At 43.6% G+C, this 24,864-nt stretch overlaps 1 protein-coding gene across 2 annotated transcripts in view; it reads right to left on the bottom strand.

Moving 5' to 3' along the window:
• HPF1 (histone PARylation factor 1) overlaps positions 1-24,864 on the bottom strand; it is a 90,296-nt gene that overhangs the window by 18,462 nt on the left and 46,970 nt on the right. The window contains exons 1-3 of one of the 2 annotated variants that reach the window (XM_068269312.1): positions 20,095-20,257; positions 12,369-12,534; positions 9,525-9,711 (exon numbers count right to left, since the gene is read on the bottom strand). In XM_068269312.1, the coding sequence (XP_068125413.1) occupies positions 9,525-9,711; positions 12,369-12,534; positions 20,095-20,178 (437 nt within the window). In that variant the 5' untranslated portion in view covers positions 20,179-20,257. Of the gene's footprint in view, positions 1-9,524; positions 9,712-12,368; positions 12,535-20,094; positions 20,258-24,864 lie in introns of those variants that run through there. The other variant, XM_068269322.1, reaches the window with a different exon arrangement.

Below are 24,864 nucleotides of genomic sequence, written 5' to 3'. Positions count from 1 at the left end.
ACCCTTCCAGGTGGACCGAGCGAACGACTGATCGACCAACCAGCTGCAGCACTGATGGTGCATCCTGACAGAAGCATTGCGCGTCTGTCAGATTACACACGTCGGTGCATGCAGCGCTGCAGGACGAGATTTCTCCTCCGCAGTAAGATACGTTTGTCAAGGCATATGAGCTGAGGGGTGGTGTTGGAGCTCCTATGCTTTGGCAAGCACTTTGTATCAAAACTGGCAAAGGTTTTTTTCATCCACATCGATCGATGTGAATGGATTAATCTGGTTTGCCAGGGCATAGGAGCAAAGTGGGTTTGGAAAATTTTGTGGGCGGTGCTCCTATGTCCTGGCAAACGCCATGCTCCCCTCTTTTTTCACATATTTCGGCAGATATTTTTTCACCCACATTGATCAATGCGAATGTGAGAATCTTTGCCGTTCATTTTTCCTTTTATGGAGAAAAAAAGTGCATCACCCGTATGCCCAATGTAAGGAGTATAGCAGAAACTCCTAATACTGGCCATACATGTAATGATTGTAGAGACGCTAAAATGCCAGGACAGACCCCCACAAGTGACCCCATTTTAGAAAGAGGACACCCCAAGGTATTCGCTGAGGGGCATGGTGAGTTCATAGAAGATTTTATTTTTTGTCATAAGTTAGCAGAAATGGATTTTTTTTATTTTTTTTCCCACAAAGTGTCATTTTCCGCTAACTTATGACAAAAAATAAAATTTTATATGAACTCAGTATGCCCCTCGTGGAATACCTTGGGGTCTCTTCTTTCCAAAATGGGGTCATTTCTGGGGTGTTTTACTGTCCTGGAATTGTTTGGTGGGGGCCTAAATTGTGAGCACCCCTGTAAAGCCTTAAGGTGCTCATTGGACTTTGGGCAAGTTTGCGCAGCTAACCTGCAAAAAAGTGTCACATATGTGGTATTGCCATTCTCATGAGTAGTAGTATAATGTGTTTTGGGGTGTCTTTCCACACATACCCATGCTGGGTGGCAGAAATATCTCTGTAAATGACAATTTAGTGTAAAAAAAATGGAAAAAAATTGTCATTCACAGAGATATTTCTCACACACAGGATTGGTTATGTGTGAAAATACACCCCAAAACACATACTACAATTCCTGAGTACAGCGATGCCACACGTGTGACACTTTTTTGCAGCCTAGCTGTGCAAAGGGGCCCAAAGTCCAATGAGTACCTTTAGAATTTCACAGGTCAATTTTAATTATTTGGTTTCCAGACTACTCCTCACAGTTTAGGGCCCCTAAAATGCCAAGGCAGTATAGGAACCCCACAAGTGACCCTATTTTGGAAAGAAGACACCCCAAGGTATTCCATGAGGGGTATGGTGAGTTCATAGAAGATTTTATTTTTTGTCACAAGTTAGTGGAAAATGTGTGGAAAAAAATTGAGGAAAAAAACCTAAAAAATCCATTTCCACTAACTTGTGTAAAAAAATAAAATATTCTATGAACTCATCATACCCCTCATGGAATACCTTGGGGTGTCTTCTTTCTAAAATGGGATCACTTGTGGGGTTCCTATACTTCCCTGGCATTTTAGGGGCCCTAAACCGTGAGGTGTAGTCTGAAAAACAAATGAGTAAAATTGACCTGTGAAATCCTAAAGGTACTCATTGGACTTTGGGCCCCTTTGCACAGCTAGGCTGCACAAAGGTGTCACTCATGTGGTATCCCCGTACTCAGGAGAAGTAGTATAATGTGTTTTGGGGTGTCTTTTCACACATACCCATGCTGGGTGGGAGAAATATCTCTGTAAATGACAACTTTTTCAATTTTTTTTTACACACAATTGTCCATTTACAGAGATATTTCTCCCACCCAGCATGGGTATGTGTAAAAATACACCGCATAACACATTATACTACTTCTCCTGAGTATGGGAATACCACATGTGTGGCACTTTTTTTGCACCCTAAGTGCGCTAAGGGGCCCAAAGTCCAATGAGTACCTTTAGGATTTCACAGGTCATTTTGAGAAATTTGGTTTCAAGACTACTCCTCACGGTTTAGGGCCTCTAAAATGCCAGGATAGTATAGGAACCCCACAAATTACCCCATTTTAGACAGAAGACACCCCAAGGTATTTTGTTAGGAGTATGGTGAGTTCATAGAAGATTTTATTTTTTTGTCACAAGTTAGCGGAAACAGATTTTTATAGTTTTTTTTCACAAAGTGTCATTTTCCTCTAACTAGTGACAAAAAATAAAATCTTCTATGAACTCACCATACTCCTAACTCAATACCTTGGGGTGTCTTCTTTCTAAAATGGAGTCATTTGTGGGGTTCCTATACTGTCCTGGCATTTTAGGGGCCCTAAACCGTGAGGAGTAGTCTTTAAACCTAATTTCTCAAAATGACCTGTGAAATCCTAAAGGTACTCATTGGACTTTGGGCCCCTTAGCGCAGTTAGGGTGCAAAAAAGTGCCACACATGTGGTATCGCCGTACTCGGGAGAAATAGTATAATGTGTTTTGGGGTGTATTTTTACATTTACCAATGCTGGGTGGGAGAAATATCTCTGTAAATGGACAATTGTGTGTAAAAAAATCTAAAAATTGTCATTTACAGAGATATTTCTCCCACCCAGCATGAGTATATGTAAAAATACACCCCAAAACACATACTACTTCTCCCGAGTACAGCGATACCACATGTGTGGCACTTTTTTGCACCCTAACTGCGCTAAGGGGCCCAAAGTCCAATGAGTACCTTTAGGATTTCACAGGTCATTTTGAGAAATTAGGTTTAAAGACTACTCCTTACGGTTTAGGGCGCCTAAAATGCCAGGGCGGTATAGGAACACCACAAATGACCCCATTATAGAAAGAACACACCAAGGTATTCCGTTAGGAGTATGGTGAGTTCATAGAAGTTTTTATTTTTTTTGTCACAAGTTAGCGGAAATTGATTTTTATTATTTTTTTCACAAAGTGTCATTTTCCGCTAACTTGTGACAAAAAATAAAATCTTCTATGAACTCACCATACTCCTAACAGAATACCTTGGGGTGTCTTCTTTCTATAATGGGGTCATTTGTGGTGTTCCTATACTGCCCTGGCATTTTAGGGGCCCTAAACCGTGAGGAGTAGTCTTTAAACCTAATTTCTCAAAATGACCTGTGAAATCCTAAAGGTACTCATTGGACTTTGGGCCCCTTAGCGCAGTTAGGGTGCAAAAAAGTGCCACACATGTGGTATCGCCGTACTCAGGAGAAGTAGTATAATGTGTTATGGGGTGTATTTTTACACATACCCATGCTGAGTGGGAGAAATATCTCTGTAAATGGACAATTGTGTGTAAAAAAAATCAAACAATTGTCATTTACAGAGATATTTCTCCCACCCAGCATAGGTATGTGTAAAAATACACCCCAAAACACATTATACTATTTCTCCTGAGTAAGGCGATACCACATGTGACACTTTTTTGCAGCCTAGGTGCGCTAAGGGGCCCAAAGTCCTATGAGCACCTTTAGGCTTTACCGGGGTGCTTACAATTTAGCACCCCCCAAAATGCCAGGACAGTAAACACACCCCACAAATGACCCCATTTTGGAAAGTAGACATCCCAAAGTATTCAGAGAGGGGCATGGTGAGTCTGTGGCAGATTTCATTTTTTTTTGTCACAAGTTAGCAGAAATGGAAACTATTTATTTTTTTTGTCACAAAGTGTCATTTTCCGCTAACTTGTGACAAAAAAAATCTTCTATGAACTCACTATGCCTCTCAGTGAATACTTTGGCATGTCTTCTTTCCAAAATGGGGTCATTTTGGGGGTATTTATACTATCCTGGAATTCTAGCCCCTCATGAAACATGACAGGAGGTCAGAAAAGTCATAGATGCTTGAAAATGGGAAAATTCACTTTTTGCACCATAGTTTGTAAACGCTATAACTTTTACCCAAACCAATAAATATACGCTGAATGGGGTTTTTTTTAAATCAAAAACATGTTTGTCTACATTTTTCGTGCTGCATGTATACAGAAATGTTACTTTATTTGAAAAATGTCAGCACAGAAAGTTAAAAAAATCATTTTTTTGACAAAATTCCTGTATTTTTTGATGAATATAATAAAAACTAAAAATCGCAGCAGCAATCAAATAGCACCAAAAGAAAGCTGTGTTAGTGAGAAGAAAAGGACGTAAAATTTGTTTGGGTGGTAAGTTGTATAACCGAGCAATAAACAGTTATAACTGCAGTGGTCTGAATTGTAAAAAATGGCCTGGTCTTTAGGGGGGTTTAGCACTGCAGTCTTCAAGTGGTTAAAGAGTAACTGTCAGGCTGCAGAAGCTAATTTAAACCTCTATTCTCCTGTGTTAAACAGTTTAGAAGGAAGCCAAAAAGGCATTACTGAAGATAAAAATCTCTCTTACCTTTGATGTGTGCTTATCAGCAAAGCTGTTAGACCCAAGCAGGACGCAAGCCGCATACCATACTGCAAATCATTCTGGGGCCCTCCCCTCGGCTGCTAATGAGACGTTACAGGATAGAGTTTCAGCAGCTTGTAATCAGTCCAGCGCGTAGCACTGATAAATCTCCGGGCAGAGTACACTGCAGGAGTCCGCTATTGTTCCTAGCCGCATGGCTAATTAATATTCACTGCACACTGGTGTTATCCAGTACAAGCTTTTCTGTGATCAGGAAGCAGGGAGGACATGACGACACATTTGGCTTCATAGGACGACAGACAAACATGGAACCTGCCATGAGCTGTCAGGAGCATCAATCTCTGCATATACTATATAAAAATTCTGTGAAATCCAAACGTGGACAGTGAAATGCATATGTAATGTAAGTACAGCCAATCTTTAGCTACTGATATATGTGTTTATTTTCTCTGAGACCCCTTACCTAACAGCTCCTCTTTAAGGTACCCCTACACTTCTAGATTAGCAGCCAATTCGACTATCAGAATGCTTCCAGTCAGATGCCTTTCAGGTCAAATCTGACTGGAATCTATCTGATGTGTGCCACACAGTAGGAACAGATTTCCAATAGATTTCAGAATGAAATCTATTGAAAATCGATCGGTATTCAGTGTTGCATCATTCGATCCAATGCATCCTTATGGGCCCATCTGTGTGCTGCCAGCAGCCAATTGACACAGATTTTCTGTCCGGACCGATCGATCATGCTTTCTGCTGCATCGATTTCTAGCCGATTGGATCAGAACAGTCGAATCGGCCGTTGATCGATGGCTGAAATTGACCAGTGTATGGGCCCCTTAGCAAACCGATTATTTGGCTGGCTCATTGATAGAATCAGAAGTATCACCCAATATGTACTGAGCCTAGGGATGTCATTGTGTAAACCAGGGCTGTGGAGTCGGGGCAATTTTTTTTGGTTACCCAGAGTCAGAGTCGGGAGAAAATGCACCAACTAAATAAATTTAAACTGTAATTAAAATAGAAAAAAAAAGTTCTATTTTTCAGATAATAGTCAAATAATTTATATAGACAGTAATCGCTGTGCTTAGTCCACAAACATGAAATAAACCAATCAAAAAATAGTTACTTGTGCTGCTTCAATAAAGCAGTCCCCGTATTTTTAAAGTCAGCTATACATATCTGATCGTGACTGTACTGTACAGTATATATGATGTGTACCCACTACCCAGGAATCATTTATACTATACTAAACAACATCTATGCTGTAAGGATAAAGCCTGATGTGTAGCTGTGTCACTAATAGAGATGGTCAATGAGATGGAAATAATTTTGCGCCGATGCTGGTTTATGCAAATGTATGCACTGCCTTTGCTCATGAAATCAAATAATTTGATATGTTGTTAACATTTGGTTTGGTAACTACGAATTAAAGGGTACCCGAGACAGATGAAAAGAAAAGTTTTATACATACCTGGGGCTTCCTCCAGCCCCCTTCAGGCTAATCCAGTCGCTGTCCTCCTCCGCCACCTGGATCTTCTGCTATGAGTCCTGGTAATTCAGGCAGTCAGCGCAGTCTGGCCGCGTGCCGCTCCCACAGACAGAAACGTTCTGCACCTACGCAATAGTGCTGCGCAGGTGTAGTATGCTCCCAGCGGCGGAGTGTGTGCATGAGCACTACGCCCAACTGGCTCAAGTACCTGGACCAATAGCAAAAGATCCAGGTGGCGGAGGAGGAAAGCGAGGGACTGATTAGCCTGAAGGGGGCCCCATGTACAGTGATGTGAAAAACTATTCACCCCCTTACTGATTTCTTATTCTTTTGCATGTTTGTCACACTTAAATGTTTCTGCTCATCAAAAACAGTTAACTATTAGTCAAAGATAACATAATTGAACACAAAATGCAGTTTTAAAATGATGGTTTTTATTTAGTGTGAAAAAAAACTCAAAACCTACATGGCCCTGTGTGAAAAAGAAATTGCCCCCTGAACCTAATAACTGGTTGGGCCACCCTTAGCAGCAATAACTGCAATCAAGCGTTTGCGATAACTTGCAATGAGTCTTTTACAGCGCTCTGGAGGAATTTTGGCCCACTCATCTTTGCAGAATTGTTGTAATTCAGCTTTATTTGAGGGTTTTCTAGCATGAACCGCCTTTTTAAGGTCATGCCACATCTCAATAGGATTCAGGTCAGGACTTTGACTAGGCCACTCCAAAGTCTTCATTTTGTTTTTCTTCAGCTATTCAGAGGTGGATTTTGCTGGTGTGTTTTGGGTCATTGTTCTGCTGCAGCACCCAAGATCGCTTCAGCTTGAGTTGACGAACAGATGGCCGGACATTCTCCTTCAGGATTTTTTGGTAGATTGTAAGCCTTTGGCAGGGCCCTCTCCCCTTGTGTATCTTACTTGATTGTGTTCACTTTACCCAGAATTTGGAAATGGTAATTTTTACCACTACCACTCCAGTTTATGATCTGGTATGTACTACTATCTGCATTGTGTGGTGTATCTTATTGCTATTACCTGTATTGTTGTATCTATGGTCTGTTACCTGTATTGTTCTGTCACCCCAGTTATCATTGTCTGTAATCCTATTTATTGTACAGTGCTGCATAATATGTTGGTGCTATATAAATCTAATAAATAATAATAGACAGTAGAATTCATGGTTCCACCTATCACAGCAAGCCTTCCAGGTCCTGAAGCAGCAAAACAACCCCAGACCATCACACTACCACCACCATATTTTACTGTTGGTATGATGTTCTTTTGCTGAAATGCTGTGTTACTTGTACGCCAGATGTAACGGGACATGCACCTTCCAAAAAAGTTCAACTTTTGTCTCATCGGCCCACAAGGTATTTTCCCAAAAGTCTTGGCAATCATTGAAATGCTTTTTTAGCAAAATTGAGATGAGCCTTAATGTTCTTTTTGCTTAAAAGTGGTTTGCGCCTTGGATATCTGCCATGCAGGCCGTTTTTGCCCAGTCTCTTTCTTATGGTGGAGTCGTGAACATTGACCTTAAAGAGACTCCGTAACAAAAATTGCATCCTGTTTTTTATCATCCTACAAGTTCCAAAAGCTATTCTAATGTGTTCTGGCTTACTGCAGCACGTTCTACTATCACCATCTCTGTAATAAATCAGCTTATCTCTCTCTTGTCAGCCTGTGTCTGGAAGGCTGCCAAGTTCTTCAGTGCTGTGGTTCTGTGATGCATCTCCCCCCTCCAGGCCCCTCTCTGCACACTGCCTGTGTATTATTTAGATTAGGGCAGCTTCTCTCTTCTCTCTTATCTTTTACAAGCTGGATAAATCCTCCTCTGAGCTGGCTGTGCTTTCACATACTGAGGAATTACATACAGGCAGAGCTGTCTGCACTCTGCAGGAAGAAACAGCCTGACACTTCAGTGGAAGATAGCTGCAGGGGGAAAGAAACACACAAATGATCTCTTGAGATTCAAAAGGAAAGGTGTATACAGCCTGCTTGTGTATGAATGTATTTTCTATGTGTGGACATACTGTACATCAACCTACTTCCTGTTTTGGTGGCCATTTTGTTTGTTTATAAACAAACTTTTAAAAACTGTTTTTAACCACTTTTAATGCGTCGAGGAGCGGCGAAATTGTGACAGAGGGTAATAGGAGATGTCCCCTAACGCACTGGTATGTTTACTTTTGTGCAATTTTAACAATACAGATTCTCTTTAATTGAGGCAAGTGAGGCCTGCAGTTCTTTAGATGTTGTCCTGGGGTCTTTTGTGGCCTCTCGGATGAGTTTTCTCTGCGCTCTTGGGGTAATTTTGGTTGGCCGCCCACTCCTGGGAAGGTTCATCACTGTTCCATGTTTTTGCCATTTGTGGATAATGGCTCTCACTGTGGTTCGCTGGAGCCCCAAAGCTTTAGAAATGGCTTTATAACCTTTACCAGACTGATAGATCTCAATTACTTTTGTTCTCATTTGTTCCTGAATTCCTTTGGATCTTGGCATGATGTCTAGCTTTTGAGGTGCTTTTGGTCTACTTCTCTGTGTCAGATAGCTCCTATTTAAGTGATTTCTTGATTGAAACAGGTGTGGCAGTAATCAGGCCTGGGGGTGACTACAGAAATTGAACTCAGGTGTGATAAACCACAGTTAAGTTATGTTTTAACAAGGGGGGCAATCACTTTTTCACACAGGGCCATGTAGATTTGGAGTTTTTTTTCCTCACTAAATAATAAAAACCATAATTTAAAACTGTATTTTGTGTTCAATTATGTTATCTTTGACTAATGGTTAACGGTTTTTGATGAGCAGAAACATTTAAAGTGTGACAAACGTGCAAAAGAATAAGAACTCAGGAAGGGGGCAGATAGTTTTTCACATCACTGTATGTATAAAACTTTAAATTTCATCTGTCTCAGGTTTACTTTGTTACACACATATGCACTCTCCACAGAGCTACAGGGAATCCACTGAGAATGTTGTGCACATTGAACACAGAGGTGTTGTCTTTCACCCATAAACCTGGTTCAGATTGTACCTGAACAATGTGTAATAGAGGAAGAATTGCCTCATTCCCCTGCAGAGTACCTGCACATCACTCTTACCTGTACCCACAGTCACATTGCCTAGGGCCTGATGGATGTTCTTTGTTCTTGTCTGTACCTTCTACAAGTACTCTTACCAAGGACTAGTTTTAGTCTATGACTAAAAGTATTAGAGGCAGAAGATCAGCCGGTTAGCCGGGTAACTGGTATTGTTTAAAAGGGAATAAATATGGCAGCCTCCATATCCCTCTCACTTCAGTTGTATTTTAAAATTCCTAAGCATCGACAGTTAAGAGATGCATTTCATGTTACATACTTTCAATCAACAAAATTGTAATATGCAAATTAGGAGTCTGAGTCGAGGAGTCGGTGGATTTTTGTACCGACTCCACATCCCTGGTGTAAACTTCAAGCGACCTGGCCAAGTAGTTTACATCATCACAATTTGTTGTACATTGTATATTCATACAGGAATGGGTTTACAACAGCCAGAGGTCTACAATAGCAGAGTTTACTATTAACGAGATTCTACTGTAATCAAGCAATTGAAAAATAGCATTTTGCAAACTACTTGTTAATATCTCACCTGTAGTACCCCATGTGAAACTGCGTTCTACTATCCCCTACAATGACTGTCTGAAATTCTGGCGGGTCATAGAAAAACCTCCAGTGAAGATTATAATTGACATCTGTTTTCTTGGATGAGCTGTGCTTTCCAGAGAGAATATCATAAGGGCCTATAAGCTGAAGGCCAAGACTGGCTCTCAAAACATCTGTAAAAATAAATAAATTAGTCACAAGAGATCAGAGTGTACTCATGCAATTTGTATACAACACACGGTCACTTCACATATTCAGAAGTCATAAAACCAGGGATGTGGAGTCAGTACAAAAATCATCCAACTCCGAAGTTTATGACGCCACCAACTCCAGGTACCCAAAATTGCTCTGACTCCAAATCCCTGCATAAAACCAAGCTCTTGCAATCTGAAGACCTTGCAGCAAATCAGTTTTGAAGTGTTAACAGGGGCTGAATGAATCCTCGAAAGAGGTGCTTAGCGATAAACTGGGGCCGCCAGCCTCTCTACCCCTCTTCCCCCATGATGACCCCTGTGCATGTATACCAAGTGTGCTCACCTTAACCATTTTTTTTTTCACCACCACCTATAACAAAAGAAGCAAATGGATTGTAGAGGTGGCACACCTTACCCAAGGTGTGGGTGCATAACGTGTGGGTGCTAAGCGCAAGCACACAGTACTTCAACAGTCAAATATAAGTTCAGGTTAGCACACCAGCTTCAAGATGCAAACAATTCTATGTATTGCTTCATCAGCACATATACATGACAACGCAGCCCCGAAACAATGGTCATGTATATGTGCTGATGAAGCAATACATAGAATTGTTTGCATCTTGAAGCTGGTGTGCTAACCTGAACTTACATTTGACATCCCCTATAACAAGTGCGACCAGTATAAATCCCCCATCACCCCCACAGCAAGTATGGCTGCGTAATCACACCATGATAGCAAGTGTGGCTAGTATGATGCAGGCATGCGCACCCTCTCCCCACTCATCACAGAACAGATAACTGAAGTGTTTTGATATTATTGTGCTGATATTTTTTCCACAGTACATTAGAGCAGTTATTTCACTGTCTGTTACTCTAAAGAGCTCAGAAATCAGAAAGTCAAGACACTGAACATTTACACTGCACTTTTCTCCTGGTGGCCTCAAAGAGCCAGAGCTGCAGCCACTATGATGCGCTCTATAGGCAGTAACAGTGTTAAGGAGTCTTGCCCAAGGTCTCCTTACTGACTAGGTGCTTGGCTTACTGAACAGGAAGAGCAGAGATCTGAACCCTGGTCTCCTGTGTCAGAGGCAGTGCAAGTATATGTCAATTCCAGTAATTCCTCAGCGTTTCACTACGGTTATGCCCAACCAGAATTCCTGAGTACCTGTAGCCACCCAGTGCGCAAACACAGATTCACAGGTGCCTTGCCACCACCCCAACAATGAGATAGTATCAGATGCTGCTCACAAGAGTAAAGGCCAAAACATTGAATACAGTGAAAAAAAAAAAAAAAAAAAAAAAGGTTCCAGTAATAGAAACTCAGATTGTGGGTCCCTGCACACAGGATTATGTTTTAACGTAATGCACATCCAAAGCGCTATTTGCAGATCACAGAATATTTGACCACTTTCCAACCCAACAGTTTTGCCCTTCTGGCATTATGAGCCTGTGACGATGGCGGGAGGACAAAACTAGTCAGTTTTTTACTGTACTCAATGTCTTGAAATGTACTGTTGTGACCGGCATCTGAGGTCATATTGTTGGTGTGGAGGCGGGCACCTGTGAGTCTCTGTGCGCTGGGTGGCTACAGGTACTCCACAGATTCTGGTTGGACATAACTGTAGTGAAGGATTTACTGGAATGTGCATTGTACCATATATGGAAACTGGATCCCCTGGCAGCTGGTTGCTACATGTGATGTCCGCTTGTGTGTAAACGCCTGTATCTCCTGCTCCCTATTTATACTTGAGAGATTATACAAGCTTCTTGAAGATAATTTCATCACATGGAGTTTAAACAGACTCTAGTGTTGTATGTATGACAACTGTCCTAACCAGATATGCCAATATTTCCAGCTTGTATGCAAATTTAAAGCAAACCAGAGCTGAGTGAAAATGAAAAATCGATACTTACCCAGGGCTTCCTTCAGCCCCATAAGCACGTGCGAGTCCCTTGCCGTCCTCCCGCGGCCTGCCGTTCAGCCGCAATCAGCCTTGGTAACAGGCTCAAACGCAGACTTCTGCGTATGCACGGAGCAAGTTATTGGGGCTGATTGCGGCTGCACGGCAGACCGCCAGAGGACGGCGAGGGACTCGCACGTGCTTGTGGAGCTGGAGGAAGTCCCGGGTAAGTATCGATTTTTCAATTTCACTCAGCTATGGTACATTTTAAAGAAGAATGTAGCTTGGATCTGTGCCAAACAAATACACTGCCTGATTTTATTTGGCCCAATTTGAAGCTGCTTACAATTTACTTTAAATTTGCATGCAAGACAGAAGCACAAGCCTCACATTCAGTAGCTCTTGTGCTAACTACTTAGAGACTATCTTTAAAAGGATCCTGAGGTGTGGGACCTATGGAAGCTGCCATATTTATTTCCTTTTAAACAATACCAGTTGCTTGGCAGTCCTGCTGATCTTTCAGGTCGGTAGGGTTCAAATCACACACCTGAAACAAGCATGCAGCTAATCTTGTCTGATCTGCTGCATGTCTGTTCAGGGTCTGTGGCTTAAAGCATTAGAGGCAGAGGATCAGCAGGACAGCCAGGCAATGTGCATTTAAACAGAAACAAACATGTCAGCCTCCATATTCCTCTCGCCTTGGGTTCCCTTTAACATGAGAAGCAGCATCCTTACCGGAGGGTGCCTGTGGATCAATCTCTGCACAGAAAGTCCAGAATGCATAGAAGTCTTCAGGCATGGAAAGCTTATACAAGCCTTCCACCTCCTGCCGCAAACTGCTGGGAACATCCGACTGATCAGATCGCCTTTTCTTGACATCGTCCTTTACTGTGCAGTGCTTCTACAAGTGGGGAAAAAAATTAAAGACAGCACGCTTAAAACTCTTCCCCAAATGGAAATCTTAGCTACAGCTATGTAGAGCAAGCTATAATGACGATGAAGGTCTGTTTTTTTTTTGGGGGGGGGGGGGGGGAGCAGATCATGTACAGCAGTGCGGTAAAATCTTAGCAGATGGAATATGATTATGTATAAGAATAAGTATATACAAATATAGCATCCTCACACACCTTATCTGAGCCAAGGCGACCATACACCTTTTGGATCAGGGACATAATTGGCATATTGTTTACCTGCTGGTTAGTAGATCAGATTCCAGCCATCACAGCTACCTGTGCGCAGCCTGATTATTAAGGGGGAAAAAAAAGGGGAACTTACATACTTTGCTCTTTCTAATCAACAGACAAGGCCCCCTACCTCCATGGTGCAGCAAGCTACTACCACCCCAACACAAGTCAGCGCTAGTCTAGTTAGGGGACCCAGCAGTAAATCTCACAGGGAAATTCTGCTAATGTGATGGGTGGACAGCATACTCTTCAACTGCTAGGTTTCAGGTTGTACTAACCTATGCCCACTGCATTCAGCCTATCACAATGATTCGTGCTGTACAGCACAGGTGTCAAACTTGGTCCTCCTTGCCAATTTTGTGTCACCCTCGAGAGGATCAAATGTGCAGCATTGTAAGCAGTAAAAACAGCAGCACATTGCCTTCCCATTCAGAGTAGCACACCAGCAACAGTGTCTCTGATTAACCTCCCTAGCGTTCTGGACGAGCTGAGCTCGTCCAGAGACACCAGAGGTCACCGCTCAGGCCCTGCTGGGCCGATTTGAATATTTTTTTTTTCAAACACGCAGCTAGCACTTTGCTAGCTGCGTGTTTAATTTGATCGCCGCCGATCCGCCGCGAAAGCGGGCCCCCTCCGGGACCCCTGCGCAGCCTGGCCAATCAGTGCCAGGCAGCGCTGAGGGGTGGATCGATGACGTCACTCCATTCGTTGCCATGGCGATGGGGGAAGCCCTAAAGGAAATCCTGTTCAGGATTTCCGGATGGGACTTCACGCCAGCGGTGATCGGAGACGCTGGGGGGACGCCGCAGGGAGCAGCCAATCATGTAGCTAGCGCTAGGCTAGCTACATGATATATAAAAAAAAAAAAAAAAAAGGGCCGACAAAAACCCTCCCGTGGAATCAGAACGCCCAGCAGGTTAAAACATTGTCAGTTTGACTAGGGGTGCAGCAATAACCCACAAGAAACCCCCCAGGGAAATTAGTATGGGGCCCCTCTTGGGAACAAAAAACTTTTCATATGGCTGGCAAAACACACACCTATACGCCCCCCTCCCACACACACTCTGCCCACATAAGAGTACCACAGTGAAGCAGTGTAATATGTAACTGGTCCAAAGATGGGTTGTGACTAGTGTCTTTTGTTCTTACCAGCAGCTGCAGGGCTCTATGCTTGCATATCTCCATCTTCCAATCATGTGACATACATTTGGAGCCAGAGTTATGCATCATAGAGCATGTGGCTGTCAAGAAGACCAGAGGAGACCCGGAGCAGCACTGGATGCACCACTGCCCGACTCCACAAAAGGGTGAGGAGCTGCTACTCCACAGAAGGGGCGGAGCTGCTCTCCCAACCCCACCCCCCCCTTGGTATGCCACTTAAGGCCCATACACACGTCGGATTTTTGCGAACGACCCGTTGCTTGAACGTTCCGCCGTTCGTACGTCAAATCCGGTGTTTGTACAGACTATCGTTCAGGTGATAAGACTGGTTTTCAGTCTTATCACCTGAACGATAGTCTGTACACACGCCAGATTTGACGTGCGAACAACGGAACGTTCAAACGACGTGTCGTTCGCAAAAATCCGACGTGTGTATGGGCCTTTAGTTTGAGACAATAACTGTTAAAACAAACTCTTTGGCCACAACTTAAATTACGTTCTAGCCCCGTAAGTGATTGAGTTTGACACCCTTGCTGTAGAGGGGAGCTGTAATTGGAGATGTATTTTTTGGGGAGGTTTCCTGCTGGGTTCCCTAAACTAGCGCCCAAAAGTCTAGTTTCACTCAGAATCGATGTTGTGAAACATAAGGCCGACTTTACAGTCCATTTGCACCCCATATGCTATCCACTGAAACAGGGCTGTTGAGTCGGTACAAAAATCTTCCGACTCCGACTCCTCAGTTTATGAAACTCCGACTCCGAGTACCCAAAATGGCTCCGACTCCTTAGACTAATACTTAACAGGGTTGAGGATTTTGTACAAAAATCATCCGACTCCAACTCCTCAGTTTATGCATTTCAACTCTGACTCCGGGTGCCCAAAATTGCCCCGACTCAGACTCCACAGCCCGGCACTGAAACATCACAATGGGCTTTCCCAACCTGCAGGATAAGTAGCAGATGTATTGCCATATAAGGCTCCATACACACACTAAGCACCTGATAGTCTACTCTGTATCTTTTCTGTCATGTGAAACAATGAACAAGTGCACTAATTCAAAAGTGCTTAAAAAAAAAAAAAAAAAAAAAATTATACATACATACATACATACATACATACATACATACTGTACATACATACTGTACATGTGAAAAACTATTTGCCCCCTTCCTGATTTCTTATTCTTTTGCATGTTTGTCACACTTAAATGTTTCTGCTCATCAAAACCGTTAACTATTAGTCAAAGATAACGTAATTGAACACAAAATGCAGTTTTAAATGATAGTTTTTAGAATTTAGTGAGAAAAAAAAAACCTCAAAACCTACATGGCCCTGTGTGAAAAAGAAATTGCCCCCTGAACCTAATAACTGGTTGGGCCACCCTTAGCAGCAATAACTGCAATCAAGCGTTTGCGATAACTTGCAAAGAAGCTTTTACAGCGCTCTGGAGGAATTTTGGCCCACTCATCTTTGCAGAATTGTTGTAATTCAGCTTTGAGGGTTTTCTAGCATGAACCGCCTTTTTAAGGTCTTGCCACAACATCTCAATAGGATTCAGGTCAGGACTTTGACTAGGCCACTCCAAAGTCTTCATTTTGTTTTTCTTCAGCCATTCAGAGGTGGATTTGCTGGTGTGTTTTGGATCATTGTCCTGCTGCAGCACCCAAGATCGCTATAGCTTGAGTTGACGAACAGATGGCCGGACATTCTCCAAGATTTTTTGGTAGACAGTAGAATTCATGGTTCCATCTATCACAGCAAGCCTTCCAGGTCCTGAAGCAGCAAAACAACCCCAGACCACCACACTACCACCACCATATTTTACTGTTGGTATGATGTTCTTTTGCTAAAATGCTGTGTTACTTCTACGCCAGATGTAACGGGACACACACCTTCAGTCGTCGGTCCACAAGGTATTTTCCCAAAAGTCTTGGCAATCATTGAGATGTTTTTTAGCAAGATTGAGACGAGCCATTTTTTTTTGCTTAAAAGTGGTTTGCGCCTTGGATATCTGCCATGCAGGCCGTTTTTGCCCAGTCTCTTTCTTATGGTGGAGTCGTGAACACTGACCTTAATTGAGGCAAGTGAGGCCTGCAGTTCTTTAGATGTTGTCCTGGGGTCTTTTGTGGCCTCTCGGATGAGTTTTCACTGCGCTCTTGGGGAAATTTTGGTCGGCCGGCCACTCCTGGGAAGGTTCATCACTGTTCCATGTTTTTGCCATTTGTGGATAATGGCTCTCACTGTGGTTCGCTGGAGTCCCAAAGCTTTAGAAATGGCTTTATAACCTTTACCAGACTGATAGATCTCAATTACTTTTGTTCTCATTTGTTCCTGAATTTCTTTGGATCTTGGCATGATGTCTAGCTTTTGAGGTGCTTTTGGTCTACTTCTCTGTGTCAGATAGCTCCTATTTAAGTGATTTCTTGATTGAAACAGGTGTGGCAGTAATCAGGCCTGGGGGGTGACCACAGAAATTGAACTCAGGTGTGATAATCCACAGTTAAGTTATTTTTTAACAAGGGGGTCAATTACTTTTTCACACAGGGCCATGTAGATTTGGAGTTTTTTTCCTCACTAATTAATAAAAACCATCATTTAAAACTGCATTTTGTGTTCAATTATGTTATCTTTGACTAATAGTTAACGGTTTTTGATGAGCAGAAACATTTAAGTGTGACAAACATGCAAAAGAATAAGAAATCAGGAAGGGGGCAAATAGTTTGTCACACGTACGTACGTACGTACGTACGTACGTACGTACGTACGTACCCATACATACATCCTAGAGCAGTGATGGCTAACCTTTCAGAGGCCGAGTGCCCAAACTGCGACCTAACATCGACTTAGTTATCTTCGAGTGCCAATGCGCGCCGGTAAAATGGGCGTGGCCATGATATTGTATGGGCGGAGCTAACGTAATGATGTAACAGCAAGGCATAAGAAAGCAGCGTTTCCGCCATGATGTGGTGAATCGAGGATTCGCATCATGGGTGTGCAGAAACTGTATGATGCTATTTATACCCGCCGTAACCCCAAAGCAGCAAATATAGCCAACTATGACCATTAAGGGCTCATTTACACTATGTGCTGCGCTGTCAGTTTTGACGCAACGCACATAATGTAAGATTCATATGGTAACATGAAAGTCAATAGACTTCCATGTTACCATTCACACTACAGGTGTGTGTTCCCATGCGTTACGTTGTAACGAATCTGGGAACATTTTAACACACAACGCATACGTTTCCCCGATGAGTACAGCTGCTGACGTCCACGCTTTAGCGCACCACAACGTGCATTCCGTGTGATCACTGTGCGTTGGCAGCGCATGCATGAAATCGCATTCGTGCATACGTTCTGTAGTGTGAATGAGCCCTTAATAATAAATGCAGCAACAGTTACCCCAGACACCAGAAAATAAACGCAATGTGTGCAACATTTCACCCGAAAACAAACGCAGTGGGCCACATTTCACCAGAAAACAAACGCAGTGGGCCACATTTCACCAGAAAACAAACGCAGTGGGCCACATTTCACCAGAAAACAAACGCAGTGGGCCACATTTCACCAGAAAACAAACGCAGTGGGCCACATTTCACCAGAAAACAAACGCAGTGGGCCACATTTCACCAGAAAACAAACGCAGTGGGCCACATTTTACCAGAAAACAAACGCAGTGGGCCACATTTCACCAGAAAACAAACGCAGTGGGCCACATTTCACCAGAAAACAAACGCAGTGGGCCACATTTCACCAGAAAACAAAAACGCAGTGGGCCACATTTCACCAGAGAACAAAAACGCAGTGGGCCACATTTCACCAGAAAATAAACGCAGTGGGCCACATTTCATCCGAAAACAAACGCAGCGGGCAGCATTTCACCAGAAAAACGCAGCGGGCAGCATTTCACCAGAAAATAAACGTAGTGGGCAACATTTCACCAGAAAACAAAACGCAGTGGGCAGTATTTCACAGGAAACAAACAGTGGGAACATTTTAGCAGAAAATAACAGTGGGACGAATTTCACCTGCAAAAGAGTAATGTACTCACCTGACAGAAGTCTTCTCTCTCGGCTGGGCTCTGGCACGCATCTCCCCCGCAGAAGGAACTTCTGCAGTCTCCCGCGCTGCCGCTGACAGGCAGAGTGCAGGGCTACGGGAAGATGGCGCCCGAAGCTCTGTACTGGAGACACAAATAGTCTCTAGTACAGGGCTTCGGCAGCCATCTTGCCGTAGCCCTCGTCTGCCTCCCGGGAGACTGCGGGGCTGCGGGCTATGAACTGGCGCGGCGGCGTCTAGTAGACGCTGTGGCCAGTTCATAAGCAGCGGTGGCGTGCCAGCAAATTAGGCATGCCATAGGTTCGCCACCGCTGTCTTAGAGGCAGGCCTGGACTTACCTCACAGGAGCCTATAGAAAAAGATGCCCTGGCACCTTCTCCCTCCATGAACCTACAAACCCCCAACCAATTGCACCGCAAGTGTGCTGGCTGTCCCAGCTGTCACTTCTCCCTTACTTCTCTTGCCCATCATAAGTAGCTACAGGTGCCCCTTAATATTAGGTAGCCAGAAGTACTCTCAATATTAAGTAGCTAGAGGTGCCAAGGATTAGGTAGCTAGAGGAACCCCAGTATTAGGTGGAAAAGGTACCCCCGACTGAAGGGAGATCTCATCAGTGGAATGCTGAGGTCTGGGTGAGTAACCTCATTTACACTCATCTGAACGCTGCATAAGTACAAACTACAGAGGATTATCAGGTCGGCGCAGAGGATCATTGGGAGACCTCTGCCCCCACTTGACCACCTTTATAACACAAGACTGCGAACCAGGGCACTGAGGATTGCAAGTGACCTCTCCCACCCGGGCCACTGTTTTTTCACCCCACTTCCACTGGGTCGGAGACTCTGGGCCATCCACACCAAGTCCACCAGACACAGGAACTCCTTCATCCCTATGGCCGTTAGCCTCCTGAACTCCCTTAACATTCTACCACCCTCTATCAGCGCCCTACCACCGCATAGGAGCGGTAGACTTCCAGCAGTGTTGTTTCTGAAAGATGAATACTAAGCTTTATGTATATCTGATGATGATTGTATATGGTGTACGTTTATATTTGTGTATGAGGTATTACTGTCATTCTGTTTTTCCTGCCTTTCTGTCCATGTACCGATCCATTGTGCCAAACCCAATTCCGGGCTTGACCCAGTCATGCTTGGCGAAACAAAATGATTCTGATTCTGAAGGAAGGAAGTGTTGGGAAGGGGAGTGGGGCTGCCTTTACATCATCAGGCGCCTGTAGGCACGTGCCTACAGTGCCTTATGGTAAATCCGACCCTGGCTAGAGGGAATTACAGTAAATCTCCGTACACACACACTCCAATACCGCCATCATGAATCGAGCGAGACCCAACAGTTCGCAACAAAGCAAGACTCTGCAGGTTTGATTTCAACAATGGTTTGAATGGAGCAATCGTTTGTTATCATTCAATTATTATTATTATTATTTAGTATTTATATAGCGCCGACATATTACGCAGCGCTGTACAGTATATATATATATATATTGTCTTCTCACTAACTGTCCCTCAAAGGAGCTCACAATCTAATCCCTACTATTATCATATGTCTATGTTTGTATTATGTAGTGTAAGTACTGTAGTCTAGGGCCAATTTAGGGATGAGCCAATTAACTTATCTGTATGTTTTTGGGATGTGGGAGGAAACCGGAGTACCCGGAGGAAACCCACGCAGTATTCAATATTAACAAGTTACACCAATAATCGTCCCGATCGATCTGCCAGGACCGATCAGTCTACATGGTTGATAACCACTGTCTTTTACCACCTTTAGCACCCTTTCATCAAACGATTTTCAGCCAACCTGTCATTCCTCGTTCATTTCAGGCGACAGGGATCAATCGTGTGTATGCAGTTCAAGTGAGTTGAACAATACTCGTCAAGTTAAACAAAATTGTAAGTGGTACAAGCGGCAGGCAAGCTCTTCAGAATGAAAGGACCTAACATAGGGCAATTGCAGGAAACTGGCAGCTGCAGGGTGACAAGTCTGTACATGCTGTGCCAGCCGCACTGCCATCGGTGAGCATGGTCTGCGGATCTCACCTGCTGCTCAGCTGATGTTGCTCTTTTTCCTCCTCCCGCCATGTCAGATTTTTGCCTTGCCGCGCCAAATCTCCGAGACGTCATTTTCTTGTTACCTCCCCTCGGCGCCCCCTGCTGTAGAGAATCACCGACCGCAATACTTGCATCAGTCACGTGATCGTCGCATAAACAAGGAAGTCTACTTGCCAGTAGTAGACATGGCGTTTGCAGGGCACACGACACACGCGGAAGTTTCACTCTCCAGTCTCCACACAATATTCCATTCTGCAATGGAAAGTGCTAACCACTAGATGTCAGCATGGTTTACAACGTGATTTACATAACGTTCTGCAACACTCCATAGACAGCGTCATGTGCTCTGGTATAGCTGATCACTAGCTAGTTGAATTTCTGAAAGCTGGTTGAATTTTTGCTGCATGCGTGGCATGCAAGGAAGTTGCATGGCACCATGATTTCTTGCACTCTCAGAGAGCCCTTTCACACTTATGTGCAGTGCTGTCCGTTGCGACGCACCACATGTTGGGGTTGATTCACAAAAGAGTAGCACGACCGTGCTATGCAGTTAACACGCAAAGTGCCGCGTGTGCAAAGGCAAAGCTTACGCCCGTGTCCTAACTAACGTTTGCGCTCGATAATGCAGACATTTGCGCGCGGATGGGCGCGTGATTGCACGCAAATGTCCTCATTATCGCGTGCAAAAGCTAGTTAGCACTCGGGCGTAAGCTTTTGTGCGCTTTGCATGTTAACTGCATAGCACGGCCGTGCTATCAGTTAACGCTCTTTTGTGAATCAACCCTGTTGTGTGCGACATGCACAGTAACATGAAAGTCTATTGACTGTCTGATTACAATAGATAAAGCATTCCCGCCCATTGTGATGTACCGCGTCCCGGAACCTTTTATCGCACAACACAAGCATTTTCTCGCTGTATGTTGTAAGTATGCATGAAATCGCATTCGTGCACGGCTTAGCTAGTCTGAAGGAGCTGAGCTCTTCCACTGCAAAACGCACTGTGTTGTGATTGCAATACTATGCCCTAAACAAATGGGACTTTTCATGCGGCATAGCACACATTAAATTCATGCATTTATAGGTTTACATTGGGATTGTTATTCTGCAATTAGGGGAAGAGGGGTTGGATGTTACAAAGGCGTACGTTAAAAAGGGGCGATGGGAAAAAAGGGCGCCGGGTTTTTAACGATAAACATGGATTACGTTTAAAAATGTATTTCGTTTAAAAGTAATGTTTTTAAACGTTATAAATCATTAAATAATGTGTATTAAATCGGCAATTGTAAACACGTTAATCTTTCGTTTAAATAATGAAACGCATAATAACGTTTAAAAAAAAAATTACTAAGTAACCCTCCCTGTACCTACCCCTAACCCCTAGACCCCCCTGTTGATGCCTAAACCTAAGACCCCCCCTGTTGGTGCCTAAGTAACCCTCCCTGTACCTACCCCTAACCCCTAGACCCCCCTGTTAGTGCCTAAACCTAAGACCCCCCTGTTGGTGCCTAAACCTAAGACCCCCCTGTTAGTGCCTAAACCTAAGACCCCCCTGTTGGTGCCTAAACCTAAGACCCCCCTGTTGGTGCCTAAACCTAAGACCCCCTGTTGGTGCCTAAACCTAAGACCCCCCTGTTAGTGCCTAAACCTAAGACCCCCCTGTTGGTGCCTAAACCTAAGACCCCCCTGTTGGTGCCTAAACCTAAGACCCCCCTGTTGGTGCCTAAACCTAAGACCCCCCTGTTGGTGCCTAAACCTAAGACCCCCCTGTAATTTTTTTCGTTTAAAAATAATGTAAAAAAAAAAAAAAAAAGTAATGTTTTTCGTTTAAAAATAATGTTTGGGAAAAATATTGTAGTGGTTTTCGTTTAAAAATAATATTTAAACATGTATAAATCATTAAATAATGTGTAATCATGAGAAACAGTAATAAAACATTAAGTCTCCGGGCGCCGCTTTTAAAACGTTAGTTTTCTCCGGCGCCCTTTTTTCCTACCGGGCGCCCATTAAACGATATTTATTATAGAAGTGAATGGCGGCGCCCGATTTGTCCACTAGCCTCAGGCGCCCGAATTTACTGTTTCCGTTACAAAGGGCTCTTTTACATTATGTTGCATTTCAGTTAGGGCGATCTGTTTGTGGTGCAATTTTTACTCGAGCACAATCGTTGGCCTGCCGTGTTTTTGGTGAGATTTAACTTCTATACTTTGTACAGTAGCTCAATCGTAGTAGTGGAAATTAGGAGGAAATGTAATTGTTTCCTAGTGGAAAAGAGTCCTAAGGGCGATTGCAAGAAAACTGCACAGTACCACGTTTGCTGTGCAATTTTCTTGCACTCCTATTGAGGGAAAGTATGCCCTACGTTTGAGTTTGGGTGAAAATCAAATTGTGTTGAATACAGCAGTAGTAACAGGGCACTGTGATTGGCTTAGCTTTGGAAAATCAAATCTTGGGATGGAAACGTGGACAGTGGAAGAGGGCTCTAACCAAACGCAAGAAAAATACAAAATGCAATTTATTTTCAGATGGGTAAGACTAGAATCGTATCCGTGGAAACAGGGCACTGCAAGTACTTTGGTAATCGGGGTAACCTGTGATCGGCCAAATGCTGGCAATGTGATTTTTTTTTAATCAAAATGCGGTCAAAAAAGTGCCTAATACAAATACAGGAAAAATGCAGCAAGCAGTACACATACCTCCCAACTTTTTGAGATAAGAAAAAGGGACATGTAAGCTACCTCCCAACTTTTTGAGATAAGAAAAAGGGACATGTAAGCTACACCCCTGCCACTCCCCTAGTCATGCATACCATAAAGATTTCATAAGAAAAAACACTGGCCCTTTCTATCCTGGGTCATTTTCCTTCATTGTAACATTTAAAAATAAGAATTAAATCAAATTAAAGGAATGGAATAAAGTTTAGAGTCAATTAAACACATTTTTCAGTAAAAATAAATAAATCCATTTACCCAGATCTGTACATCAGTCCTGATAGAGGGACCAATGAGGAAGAAAGAGGATCAGGGTCCCCAAAGAGGAACTGTCCCTCCAAAGAGATACAGTTGGGAGCTGATACACTCTAGCTTGTGGAAAAATCAAATGATATTAGCAGAAAAGGAGCGGCGTGATTTACATTGGTCTGCCTGTGTACTTGTGATCCATGAATTTTATATAAGGCCCCACTCACACTGGGAATCTCGAAACACTACCAAAATCACTCGTTTTTGCAAAGCAATTTTCAAGTGATTTGTCACTGTATGGGAAAGCAATTTTGGGCATCTGTTTGAAAAGGGCACCTGGAAAAAAGGGCTCCTGGTGTAGCCCATATATAACAAATTCGGCTACAAAAAGGGTGCCTGGTGTAGCCCATATGACAACTTCGGCTACAAAGGGCACATGGTGTAGCCCATATACAGTATGCCAACTTGGGCTACAAAGGGCGCCTGGTGTAGCCCATATGACAACTGCCCCCTGCATCGTCACAGCAGCAGCGCCGGCCGCGGGGGGAGCGGGGAGCTGGGGGGGAGCACTACCTACCTATGCTGGGCACTATACTGGCTAAACTGGGCACTATACTGGCTAAACTGGGCACTTTACTAGCTAAACTGGGCACTATACTGGCTAAACTGGGCACTATACTGGCTAAACTGGGCACTTTACTAGCCATACTGGGGCACTATACTAGCTAAACTGGGCACTATACTAGCTAAACTGGGCACTATACTGGCTAAACTGGGCACTATACTAGCTAATCTGGGCACTATACTGGCTAATCTGGGCACTATACTGGCTAAACTGGGCACTATACTGGCTAAACTGGGCACTTTACTAGCCATACTGGGGCACTATACTAGCTTAACTGGGCACTATACTAGCTAAACTGGGCACTATACTAGCTAAACTGGGCACTATACTGGCTAAACTGGGCACTATACTGGCTAAACTGGGCACTATACTGGCTAATCTGGGCACTATACTGGCTAAACTGGGCACTATACTAGCCATACTGGGGCACTATACTGGCTAAACTGGGCACTATACTGGCTAAACTGGGCACTATACTGGCTAAACTGGGCACTATACTAACTAAACTGGGCACTATACTGGCTAAACTGGGCACTTTACTAGCCATACTGGGGCACTATACTAGCTAAACTGAGGCACCACCTACCCATACTGGGCGCTATACTGGGCACTATACTGGCTATACTGGGCACTATACTGGCTATACTGGGCACTATACTAGCTATACTGGGCACTATACTAGCTATACTGGACACTACCTACCTATACTGGGCACTATACTAGCTATACTGGGACACACTGGGGGGCTGCACCAATCCAGCATTTCCTACCCCCGGCCTATATGGGGGTCAATCATTTTTCCCTGTTTTTTCAGGGAAAAGTTGGGGGGTCGGCTTATATGCGGGTCGGCTTATATGCGAGTATATACGGGTATTTAAAAGTTATAGGCAAAATTTGTTGGGCTATAAAAGGGCTCTAGATATAGCTAAGAAAAGTGATTATTAATGCCTAACTGCTCCCTACTCTCACACAGACACCTCCCCTGATGGTGCCTAACCCTAACCCCCCAGGTGTTAGGGTTAGGCACAAAGGGATACAAAGGGGTGCCCTTTTGTAACCGAAAACATTGTACCTGAAAAAAAAATATGGGCTACAAAAGGGTGCCCGCTTGTAGCCTATATCAAAACTCGGGAGCCCTTTTCACCACCTTGTAGCCCATATTTGCAGAAATAACAT

The sequence above is a fragment of the Hyperolius riggenbachi genome, chromosome 1 (genome assembly GCF_040937935.1).
Source record: "Hyperolius riggenbachi isolate aHypRig1 chromosome 1, aHypRig1.pri, whole genome shotgun sequence".
Lineage (NCBI taxonomy): Eukaryota > Metazoa > Chordata > Amphibia > Anura > Hyperoliidae > Hyperolius > Hyperolius riggenbachi.
This window is presented reverse-complemented; position numbering and strand designations above follow the sequence as displayed.